The 12,433-nt window shown below is 27.7% G+C and overlaps 1 protein-coding gene across 2 annotated transcripts; it reads right to left on the bottom strand.

Moving 5' to 3' along the window:
• Positions 1-523: 523 nt before the first annotated feature.
• Positions 524-11,789, bottom strand: LOC129976284 (AP-1 complex subunit mu-1). 2 transcript variants are annotated; one of them, XM_056089770.1, is made up of 2 exons: positions 11,735-11,789; positions 524-2,147 (listed from the first exon to the last, which is right to left on the bottom strand). In XM_056089770.1, the coding sequence occupies exon 2, from the start codon at positions 2,138-2,140 to the stop codon at positions 872-874; it is 1,269 nt and encodes a 422-aa protein (XP_055945745.1). In that variant the 5' UTR covers positions 2,141-2,147; positions 11,735-11,789; the 3' UTR covers positions 524-871. The 2 variants fall into 2 exon arrangements, with proteins under 2 accessions (XP_055945745.1, XP_055945744.1); XM_056089769.1 differs by lacking the exon at positions 11,735-11,789 and adding an exon at positions 11,577-11,721.
• Between the last annotated feature and the right edge of the window lie 644 nt (positions 11,790-12,433).

Below are 12,433 nucleotides of genomic sequence, written 5' to 3'. Positions count from 1 at the left end.
GTGAAATATCAGAAAACATTCTTCCGAATTCAAAACGTGTTTGAATTCAGATTCTGAGTTACCACTGTCTAGTTTTATTTCTAATCACTTTATTGTATATAATTGAGCAGAGAGATAATATTAGCAAGTTCAATGTACTTTTCCCCCAAATATTTCGGATGATTCAATGTAACGTGTGACTAACTCGGTAATCAAAATTTATATTGCAAAATAAAATTGTTCTCATATGATAGATAACCTAATATCTGTAACAGTGGTTTGTTTCTTTTTTCTTTCCAGAATTTATTATTACAAAATACAAATGTTTTCACGTGATCATTTGAAAACTGTGATAGCAGATTTTTTTTTAAAATCATATGTTATGTTTAGACTCTTGAGAAAGAAACCCAATTTTCCATATTCTAAAGATAAGACAGCGAAAAGATTTGGTTTGGTTTGATTTTTTTGGCGCAAAAGCCATTTTTGACCATGCTGCGCCAAGCAAATGGTAAGAGACAGCGAAAAGAAAAGCACTGCAAAGAGATAAGATTAAATGTAATTTATTTATACATAGATTTGAATCACTGTAACATATAATACAATTCATATTACAAACAACTATTCTTCGCAGCATTTCTCTTTTGAAATAAAACTCTTGCTATGTTTAAATTAATTAAGGGTGAAATCGAGGATAAATGAAGCTAAAAGATTTGGAATGCAACATCTAGTATAAAAACTTCTGTTATAAAAATATAATGCACTGGGTTTCAACTATAGGAAATAAAAAAAACAAAATCTTGTTACTTTGATCAAGAAAGAAGCGTTTTTGTACCCCTAGGAATCACCACCAAAAACAAAACAGAACTCAACAGACATTTAATGCAATATAATTTTAATGAGTCCTTAACTGATAATCGCCATTTTGAGTAATGTATCTAACCCATGGAAGAGCTTGGTAACCACTTTTTTCAATAATCTTAAGATAACGCACTTGGATCCCGGAAGTCGTAAAATAAGGAATTTCGAATTTAACTTGGATGGGAGGCTTGCCCTCGCTCTCTTCACTCTCAACACTGGGCAATCCGAAATGGGCCCTCATAAGGTACTCTTTGCCGCCGGGGAAGGATTTGACACTCCAAATAATAGCATTCTGCTCGGGTGCATATTTCACATTGCCCACGGTGGTTTTGAATTTCGGCGAATCAGCATCATTGGGAACTGGAATAATTATCTCTACGTTGTTGGCAGTGGATCGTCGCTTGAACTGACTCTTTGCTTTCACCATGTACTCGACCCGACTGTGGGCATGCCGCTCGATGACGGATTCTATCCATATCAGTGGCTTCACATGAGTGTTTAGACGATAAGACATGAGTTCGAATTCACCATCCGGGGGGATGAATGAGATGGTGCGATCATTCTCAAATCTGGACAGACGTACACACTGGTGAAACTTGACATCTTCCAATTCGACAGATTTACTTTTCCCTCGGCCAGTGCTTTCGAATAATACTTTGTCATTCAGTCCTAAACGAAGCTCTGGCATTCCAGAAAGGTAAACCCTCATTTTAATGCAACCGACGATTTCACTGCGCAATACGTTGCCATTGGCATTAGCCAAGAGATTGACTGACTCGATGACATCCAAGAAAACCTCATTCTTGCGATATTTGATTCCTTCAGATCTCCAAGAAACTGCATTCGTAACTGCCATCGGTGGTCGCGGCTGAGCCTCCATCTTGTGACTTTCCTGAGTGATGAACTCCTGCAGAATTTTACTGTCCGTGGTCTGCGGGTAGCCAAAGTCCATTAGCTCATCCAGAAGTTCATAAATAATGACGAAATTATCTCTGATACTCTCCTCCTCTAATTCCTTGAAGTATTCAATAAAGACTTGGACAATTTTATGCAGGAAAACAAAGACAAGAGCGACATTGGCATTCTTTTTCGTGGTAGCAACAAGATACAAATTATTATATTTAATATACATGAATGTTATCCCATTGTGAGACAAGATTGGAGTGACACAACCTTCTTCTTCCTTTTCCATCAGCAATGACATGAATTTATCTGCTACAGACATATCTATATCTCCTCTGTAGTTCCTCGATATGAGGACCTTTCCTTTAAGGTCCAGTAGGTATATGGCGGAGGCAGACATTTTGGAACTGAAGGAAGAAATATTAAAATAAGAACATATAATGAACTAGAAAAGAATATGTAGTAAAGAATTGTTACAAAATTACACTGATAATATTAATACTAGCACAAATAAAAATATAGAGTACATTCTTTAGCCCTCTTTCATAATATATGTAGTTATAAAATCAATAAGATAAAGTTTAAAAACTTTAAATGATATAAAAACGATTGGCATATATATCAGACATTTTTAATGTAAAACAATGGCTTAGTTTCAAATAGCTTTATTTAATTAGTAACTATTTGTTCAAATTATAAAATTATAATTTGATATTATATATGTTCTTTCCACACAAAACTGTCTTTGTAAATATTCTGATAAAAGTTATAGCCTCGCTTTCCTCTAGTTTTTTCAGAAGAAAAATATTTATATTTTGGTAATCAAAAACACTATAAAAGCTGTGGAATTAGTACGAGTTAAGGCAGAATATGTATGTGTTGGTAATATAATTAATATGTCCTGAAAAAAGTAAAATTACATGATTTGAATCTTAAAACAAACAAAAACGTATAGTTTTTATCGTCTTTTATTTATTTTTTAGATATGCAGCTACATGAAGAAAAAGATGCAGACTTCTTTATCGTCGCAAAATCAGCAACACTACTCATCTCAATTTTTTTAAATTTTAAAATATGAAGTGGAGGGGGCTGAAATTTTCGCGATTAATAAAGAATAGTTGTGATCCTTCTTCCTAAATCTGGCATGAACATGTGATCACACACTCACGTCTAATACGGAAAAAGAAAGAAAATCTCGTTATTGGCTCCAAAAATATTTCATTTCTACTTGTTCTTATAAAAATTGAAATAGGTGATAAGCGACGATATACGAAACTTTCATCTATGAATAGAACAATGCAGCAACATTCAAGGAAACTTGGACATATAATGCAATTGCGCCAAATAGAGAGAGGAAAAGATAGAAATGTATTTAATATCATTGTGAAAAAGCAGAAATTTTTTAAAAAGTGGGTTCAACAAATCTAAAAACAGTAAGTATGTATGATTGCTGTTGTTTCTGAATATCACTTGTAAGTATTTAACCACTTGAACAGTTTCATCAATAATGAACCATAAAATAAGCTTAATTATGATTATCTTTCCAGAAACAAATTCTAACAATAAAAAAGATGTTTATATAATCCATTTAATTCGAAAAATCAATACAAACAAGCCCTTTCAGCGACGAGGTGTTTGTTCACCATCCATATATTTAAAATGATTGGCAAAAACAAAGAATCTGTCCCCAACCATAACCTGAGTACCGATTTCACGAATTTTTATTTCATATAAAAGTTAGGAAAACCTAGATACGTCGTCAATCGTATCTTGTTCCCAACTATACCCATTTTCAACGGAATTTGCAATAAAACACCTTCACTACACATTCTTTGTAAAAAATGTTACCCATTCACAATCATTATATAAAACTCTAATGTACCGATTTCAATAATTTTTATTTCACATAAAATTTTACGACTATTCATCAAGGGTCGTTTTCTCTCTCCATCTTCATTTTCCATTTTCGAGAGATATCACAAAGCAAAATTTAGACAAACCTCTCAATCTCAATAACTCAATAATATAACCGGATTATCCTGCCTCAACCTTGAGTTGAGCGCTTGTTTGAAGAGAAACTTTATATCTACACAGAAGAAAATTTGGCCAGATAGCGTTGTCGAAAGCAATTCCGAAAGATTTGAACAAGTGTTAATACAGCCTTAATCGACAAGATTGCAACTATGATGATGAACCTGGGGCTAGAGGTGGACAGCAACACCGACGAGGTGGAGGAGAACGCAACCAGAACTACAGGACTTATGAAGGTAATTCTGTGTGACCACAAAAAGCTGGGGGGGGGGGCGATTTGGAAAAAGGGGGAAATAAACAGATTCAACAGAGCAACAACCTTCCAGTGAAAAAATGAGTTGTTGAAAGCAGGGAGAATTATTGCATCGCATACTCAGTAGCATCATCTTAATAAGGCACGGGCTATTCGCGCTACAAATTCATTTAGCGATAACGTAAATCTTGAAACCCTGCCAGAGGCAACTCTCTTTATACAATTTTCTTTTAAAATAATAAATTGCATTATTATATATTTGTTTGGGTATTTTTTTTTAAGGAATGGGATGAATTGTTCTATTTCAACCCTTTTATTACGGACCCGTTCCAACTGACCGTTAAAATTTTATCCTGGAGGACCAGTTTCTTTTTTTAAAAGAGGGGTACAGGATGTAAAGCGAAAACATCTTTGGTGATAGTTCATTTTACATCTTGCATCCCTGATTTGAAATAGGAACTGGCCTTCCAGGATAGAATTGGACCGGCCGGTTGGGCAGGATCAGTAGGGAAAGGGTTAAATAGCTTCCTATGGATAAAATTGTTTCACTCAACAAAAGTTTCATATTACGAATAAGATACGAGAACAAATTATGTTCACTAAGCTAGGTTCCAAAGTACAATTAAAAACAGGAGAAAGTATTATTTTAAATTACACTTGTACAGTCACGATAGATCATTATGTATTTCAAGAGGTAAAATCAACAGCTTGGCGAAATCAGTCCAGTTGTAGAGATTGACAACTCTGCCAAAATTATTATTTTGCAATATCTATCGCAATGGAACTTAAGATGATAGACGACTTTTGGACGCACAAGCTTTTATTGAAACAAAACAGTACATACCGTGTCGCAAGAACCCCAGTACAAGTTAGAATTAAGTAAATCTATAACTATTAAACAGAAAATTATTAAGATACAAAGGATCCTTATTAAGATACAAAGAAATAAAAACAAATTCTATCACACTGTTCTCTTGTCCTGACTGTGTTATGGTATGATAAGCAATTACTTTCAATGGTGACACTGACAACATTTATTATTTTAAATGGTAGTCAGACATCACAAACTTATTTATCGATGTTACGAAACATGCAAAATTTCAAGTTGCATTTCAATCAAATATTTTTCTGAAAGTTAATACAGTGATATACACTGCAAATATCGAAAAAAAGGTTATTTGCTCCTCAAAATGTCAAGTTAAATTTGTTCTCATATATAAAAGAAAAAGTTTGGATTATCTTTCCTCATGATATTTAAAGTAATATGACAGCTACAATTATTCAATTCAAGCATTATAAGCAGAATGGGGAAAAAAAAAAAAAAAAAAAAAAAAATTCTTTAAGCTTATATATTTTTTAGACTATAAAGAAATAAACTTAAACTTAAATAAACTTCTTAAACTTATAAAGAAATTCTTTAAACTATAAATCAACTAAAAATTAAACTATAAATTAATTTAATTAACTCTTAATCGTTAATAAGCTGTTAATTCTTAACGAATTAACAGCTTATTAATGATTATTAATCAAATAAAATTTCCAAAATGATAAAGATACATGATAACCATACAAAATACTAAATTGTCTTTTTTTTTAGCCATAATTTAAAGGTACAATACTGAAACTATTCAAATGAACAGATGTTTTATTAGTAGATTAGCATTTTTCAATAAGACTTTTTTTCATAATATTGTTGTTATAGATGAAAATCAAAATAATTTCTAACCATTTTATTTTACTATACACAGATTTACTATTTTAAATGAGGCTATTCAAATTATTGGAACTATATTTTGGAAAAATAAAATAAAGAAGAAAATCTGTTATTTTCTTTAATTTATTTCCTGCCTTAAAGGAAAATTATTCCCATATAAATCTAGCTACAAATTAATCAAGCAGTATAACTACTTCAAGACAATGCAAATGATTAAACTCCCTTTTAAATTCTCAGAATAGATTAAACAAGATACTGCTATCCATTTAAAAGTTTCACTCATATTCCTGCTAAATCATTAGATTTATCAACTATGGATATTTTTTTTAAGTACGGATTGTTGAAAGTAAAATGACTAATCAGAGAACCAAAATTATTAGTGACTTGTTAAAGTGGACTGGGGAAAACATTAATTATTTTAGTTTTACAAAACGAAATTTTATAATAGAAATTCAAAGCAAGAACTAAAAGCAATAGTAATCAAATAAAACATTTAAAATATAGGAATTTTATGCAATAATCTTATTTCTATTATTAAATCTTTAAAAAAATTTATATATATCTTCTTTACTCCTCTTTTTTTATTATTTATAAGTATAACAGAGTTTATACACCATTAAAACTTCAATCATTTTTTATTCTATTCTTCTAGAGCATGAAATCTATCTTTTAATTATTTAAAACCTTTCAAAATTTTTAAAGCAACTGGAATAAAATTTGTGATTTTCCCTCTTTTTAATTTGTACTGTAGAAAAACAAAATAAATATATTCGAGTGCATACACATTGAAAGGTATTAAAATGATAGATAAAATGAATAAAATGTTTACACAAAAGTGATACTTTAAATTAAATGATAGTGCACATCAACTACATTCCATTAATGACATTATTACATTTTATAAAAAAAACTTTTAGCAATTGACTCACACTAATTTAATAGAAATAGTAATATTTGAAGAAAATCAGAGCCTACCCGTAGGCCAGGTTGCTGGCTCAAAAATTGATAGATAATAAAAGAGTGAGAGGAAAATACAAATATCCCTAAATATACTTGTCTTGATAAAAGAACATTTTCCTATGCATTAAGTGCTGCTATTTCAATCCAAAACTAATACTAAAAGTAAAAATAAAAGATTAACATACAATTATTACAATCATTTTAGAGCATTCTGGCTGCATGCATTTTTTTAAAATACATGCAGCCAGACAGGAAAAATACATATAATCAGATGTAACTATCACAGTATTGCAATAATAATGATAGAAGCATAAGTTTTTCTAAAAGCAGCTTTTTCCCTCCTTAAAAAGGGATTTTTTCTTTCTTTTTTTCCTAAAATTTAATTAGAAGAAAATGTTTTCAATATTTCGGGAACAAAAAAAAACATAATTAAATATTATTTATTGCTAATATTAATGTTTATTTTACTATAAAACCTTTGCTTCTTGTCTTGTTTTGAGGGATATAACAAATAACATTTTCCTTAATGTTTATGAAATTGGAAGGGGGAAAAAAAGCTTTCAATGTTGAAGTTATAGCAAGTGATTTTTATCATCTTGATTCATATTATTTTAGAAAAGATTTTAATTTTTTTTTGATGGGGAAAAAGCAACACTCAACTTTGATATAATCATAAGAATTATTAAGAGAATTGGAATCGGGACAATAATTCCACTGAAAAGATAATGTAAATTATTTTCTATTATATATTTTAATACAGCAATTAATATACAATAATAGTTATAAAGAAAATTTCAAAATTTAAAGTGTACACTATAAAGTGAAAAGCAACATATGAATAACAACAAAGATAAAACAGGACAGAACTACTCTTCTAATAGAGTTAAACTTCATTGGAAGTAGCATATGTGCATCTATCACGAGAGAAAGACACAATGCAAAACACATAACTTCCAAAGTTTTTTTATAGTCCTAAGTGTGTCAAGAGGAAATTTCATTAATTGTTAAACAAAATAAGAAATTTACATTTGATGGTTAATGATAATTTATATATAACAAAAAGATTATATAAACTAATACACTGCAAAAAGTAAAACTTATATGTATCTAAATATTACTGAATTTATTATTATTAAAAAAATAAGCAAGTTTTAGTTATGACAAGTCAATTTAGGTTACTGATTTAAAAAAAAAAAAAAATCTTCATAGCAAACTGAATCTTTAATAAAAATTGAACAGAATTCTAATTTTAAAAGAATGGAATAAAATATTTTCACTTAATTAAAAGTATTAAAAAAAATATTCACAAAACATTTATCCCTGATTTTTGTACAGAAATGTTTTTAAAAAAATTGTAAGAAACCAAAGGATTAAAATAATTAATTAATGCAAATCAATAGAATATTTAAACATAAAGGAGTTATATTGTTTAAGCATTTAATTGATGTTATTGTGACATCAGAAACAAACAAAAATGGTTAGAAAACAGCTTTTTGACCATTTATTATATTTTTTAATACATTAATTACAATGGGTATTACTCAAAAGCAGAAAGTTGTAAAATGCATTTCTGAATAATTAAATAGCTTTTTAATTGTGAAAGATCCTGGCCAATATGTTAGTTTAGAAAAAGTTTAGCAAATTCTAAACAGTTGAGTTTAAATTCCATGTCAATAGAAAATATTTACAAAGTATATAAATAAATTGAATATCACTTTTAAAAAAAAAGCAGTTAATAATACAAAATAATTAAATAGTTTTTTTAAAAAAAATATCAATACTAGTATTTTTAAAGAATATCTTAAACACAGAAGAGCTACCAGTCCTACTTAAGAAGAACAATAGATTAAATTATAGAACAATACATTATAATATAGAAACACTTCACTAAAGAATGGATTAAAATAGTTGTGTGAAAAATTAATATTGAATCTCCAATAATTACTTCAATTCCAAAAGATTTTATTCATAAAAAATGTGAATTTACTTAATAAATATACATGATCACCTTATAATTTTTAGGAAATGTTACTATTTCTGTATTAAATGTTATCGTGGAATTTATAACTATACATTTTCATATGTTTGATTGTTTTTTTTTTATGAGTGTGAAAAGAAAATAATAATCAACAGAAATCTCATTATACTTTTTTCATACTATTTTTGAATGAATACATAACTTATATAGATCAGTCTTATTTAATTCCAAAAGATTTTATTCATAAAAAATGTGAATTTACTTAATAAATATACATGATCACCTTATAATTTTTAGGAAATGTTACTATTTCTGTATTAAATGTTATCGTGGAATTTATAACTATACATTTTCATATGTTTGATTGTTTTTTTTTTATGAGTGTGAAAAGAAAATAATAATCAACAGAAATCTCATTATACTTTTTTCATACTATTTTTAAATGAATACATAACTTATATAGATCAGTCTTATTTAATTCCAAAAGATTTTATTCATAAAAAATATGAATTTACTTAATAAATATACATGATCACCTTATAATTTTTAGGAAATGTTACTATTTCTGTATTAAATGTTATCGTGGAATTTATAACTATACATTTTCATATGTTTGATTGTTTTTTTTTTATGAGTGTGAAAAGAAAATAATAATCAACAGAAATCTCATTATACTTTTTTCATACTATTTTTAAATGAATATATAACTTATATAGATCAGTCTTATTTATATAGCAATTTGTTCACATTCTTAATAACATTTTCTATATAAACACATGGTACTCTAGAATAAAAGAACTAAACTGAAAGATATCCAATGAAAAATAATGTTATGTTTAAAGGACATTTGTTCTGCTAATACATAGAAAATGATTACTAACAACTCATATCTGTTGAAACATTTCTTGAATACCAGGCAAAAATAAATACATGCACTAAAACAAATAAGGATTTGTTTTTATGCCACATATATTTTTCTGATATAAAAATTATACATTTTAATACTATGAATGAAAAATATAAGTCGCTGATAAAGACTCATAAGTGAAAAATATAAGTCGCTGATAAAGACTCATAAGTGAAAAATATAAGTCGCTGATAAAGACTCATAAGTGAAAAATATAAGTCGCTGATAAAGACTCATAAGTGAAAAATATAAGTCGCTGATAAAGACTCATAAGTGAAAAATATAAGTCGCTGATAAAGACTCATAAGTGAAAAATATAAGTCGCTGATAAAGACTCATAAGTGAAAAATATAAGTCGCTGATAAAGATTCATAAGTGAAAAATATAAGTCGCTGATAAAGACTCATAAGTGAAAAATATAAGTCGCTGATAAAGACTCATAAGTGAAAAATATAAGTCGCTGATAAAGACTCATAAGTGAAAAATATAAGTCGCTGATAAAGACTCGACTCATAAGTGAATAAATACTGCTGAATATATGTTTGTTTTTCATCACACTAGTAACAATTTTCCATTATTATGATAAGTAAAACTGAATGGAAGAAAAATTCTCCGTATGTATTGATAATCTATGCTATCATATATACATTATACTTTTTAAAATGATTAGCTAATATATATTCTGAATTCAACTTAAAATATAAATATTATAAAGTTAACTAAACTGTCTACACCTCTTTCCATCAGTAGTGTCTTAAAAATATCTGGATTAATGAGAAATTAAGTAGCAAAATTTTTAGAAAGCAGAAATAGCGAAATTTTTAAAGATTAGACAGAAATCATTCACTGCATTTTTTTTTTTTTTCAGTTTTAATTTTTCTGTCAGTCATTCTCATTCTTACTGTCTCTCTTTTGAACATGAATGGATTTTTTTTTTCTTAAAATGATGAAATTTACACTTTACCTGATAAGTAGAGGATGTCTTTCAATAAGGAACTTAAAAAATAATAAATACATATTTCCTTTATCTGAACAAATAATTAATTAAAACAAATCAATAATGTCAAAAATATTATAAAAATTAATATTTGATTTGAAATAAAAATTCATTTAATACAAAAGCTTTCAATTTTTATATGTTACATAGAATCATATATTGATAATAAAATAGCACAAAAATATCTATAAAATAAATTTATTCATTGATTAAATTAAACAAAATGGCTTTAATAAATATGTGACACAACTGAAAAATCTAATTTCTAGCTTTAAGAAGTAGTATTCATAGTAGAATATATATATACATATATATTATTATTCTAAAACTTTTAACAATGTTAATTTTTCAGAATGAAACGATTCTTTCAGGATAGCACATTTATCTTTAAAAATAAACTAACTTATGTTATATATCTGTCTAGTATAATTTTAATTCTATCTTCCATAATCATTAACACATTCTACGCCAAAAAAAAAAAAACCTATGAATAAAATATATTTATTTAATTGTTTTCCAATTTAAATTGTTTGTAACTTTAAAAAATTTATTCCGAAATAAAAAAAATAAGAATAACAATAAATTTCTTTTCCAAAATTGCAATCTTTTTTTTAATCTTATTTAAAACCCATATGGATTTGAAACTTTTTACTCCAACATGTACTATTTTCTGAGAAAAGCAAAATATGCCAATTCCAAGAAAAGAAATCGTTCTGAAAATAGTCGCTTATTATTTAGATTTTCTTTTAATAAAACAATATGGAATATACTTAAAACACCAGTAATTTTTACGATTCCATAAATGTAATATCTACAAAAGAAAAGTGAATGCAATGTATTTTTATAAGCATTCCATAGGGATCAGATGTCCGAAGAGGGATTTATTTCATTTTTATAAAATGTTATATATATATAGATATATATAATAATATTTTTTAAAGATAAAAGTTAATTATTCCAAAACAAAATAGATTAAGCTATTTGACACTCCCTTACATTACGATCGCGTGTTAATGAAGATTTACCAAAATTACGAGTAAAGAAGAATCAAATCATCAAGGAGTTAAAAGCCAGTATATCAAAAGACATCCATAGACCTTAAACCACACTGATACATTTTTATAAATATCAAATTGCAAAATAAAAACATTTACCGTGAAACGTCTGCCGCAATTGCAAATTTTTTTCTTCACATCACTTCTAATGTCTGTGTTAGAAACAGTCGAGTACAAATTTAATTCAAATATTTCAATTAAAAAAACAAGTCGAAACTTAAGAGATAATTTAAATTATTGTGAAGGAAGATTTTTTCATTTTTCTATGTTATTATTACAAAAATATTTCCCGATTTTCGTTCAGCATCAAATGTTGTTTTTACAAATGGATATAATATTTTATGACATATATCGATAGTAACTTGCCATAATCATTATTTTATGAAACAGATATGGCGTCTTATGTTGGTAAACAGATCACAAGTTGAATGAAAGTTGCTTGATTTTTGAATAATTTTGCATTAGATCATTTTGAAGTAATTATTTCGGTGAAAAAAAATTCCTATTTCTTTTTCTGATACGCTTCTGTTGTCGCATTACTCAAGATGTATGATATGTGTATTGACAATTATTGAATTTTATGTTATGTGCCATATTAAGAAATTTTAAATATGCATTAACTTGCATATTCACTTATTATCCGGGCCACCTTAATAGTAAATTTTGTCATGCCTTTATGACAAAGAATTTATGAGTGCATTGGGTTATGGATGCGATGAAAGACAAAGTAATCACATACTTGGATGTCTACAATCCTGAATGCGTGAACGCTGCAAATAATATCAATCAAACCAGCAT

Source organism: Argiope bruennichi, chromosome 7 (assembly GCF_947563725.1).
Source record: "Argiope bruennichi chromosome 7, qqArgBrue1.1, whole genome shotgun sequence".
Lineage (NCBI taxonomy): Eukaryota > Metazoa > Arthropoda > Arachnida > Araneae > Araneidae > Argiope > Argiope bruennichi.
This window is presented reverse-complemented; position numbering and strand designations above follow the sequence as displayed.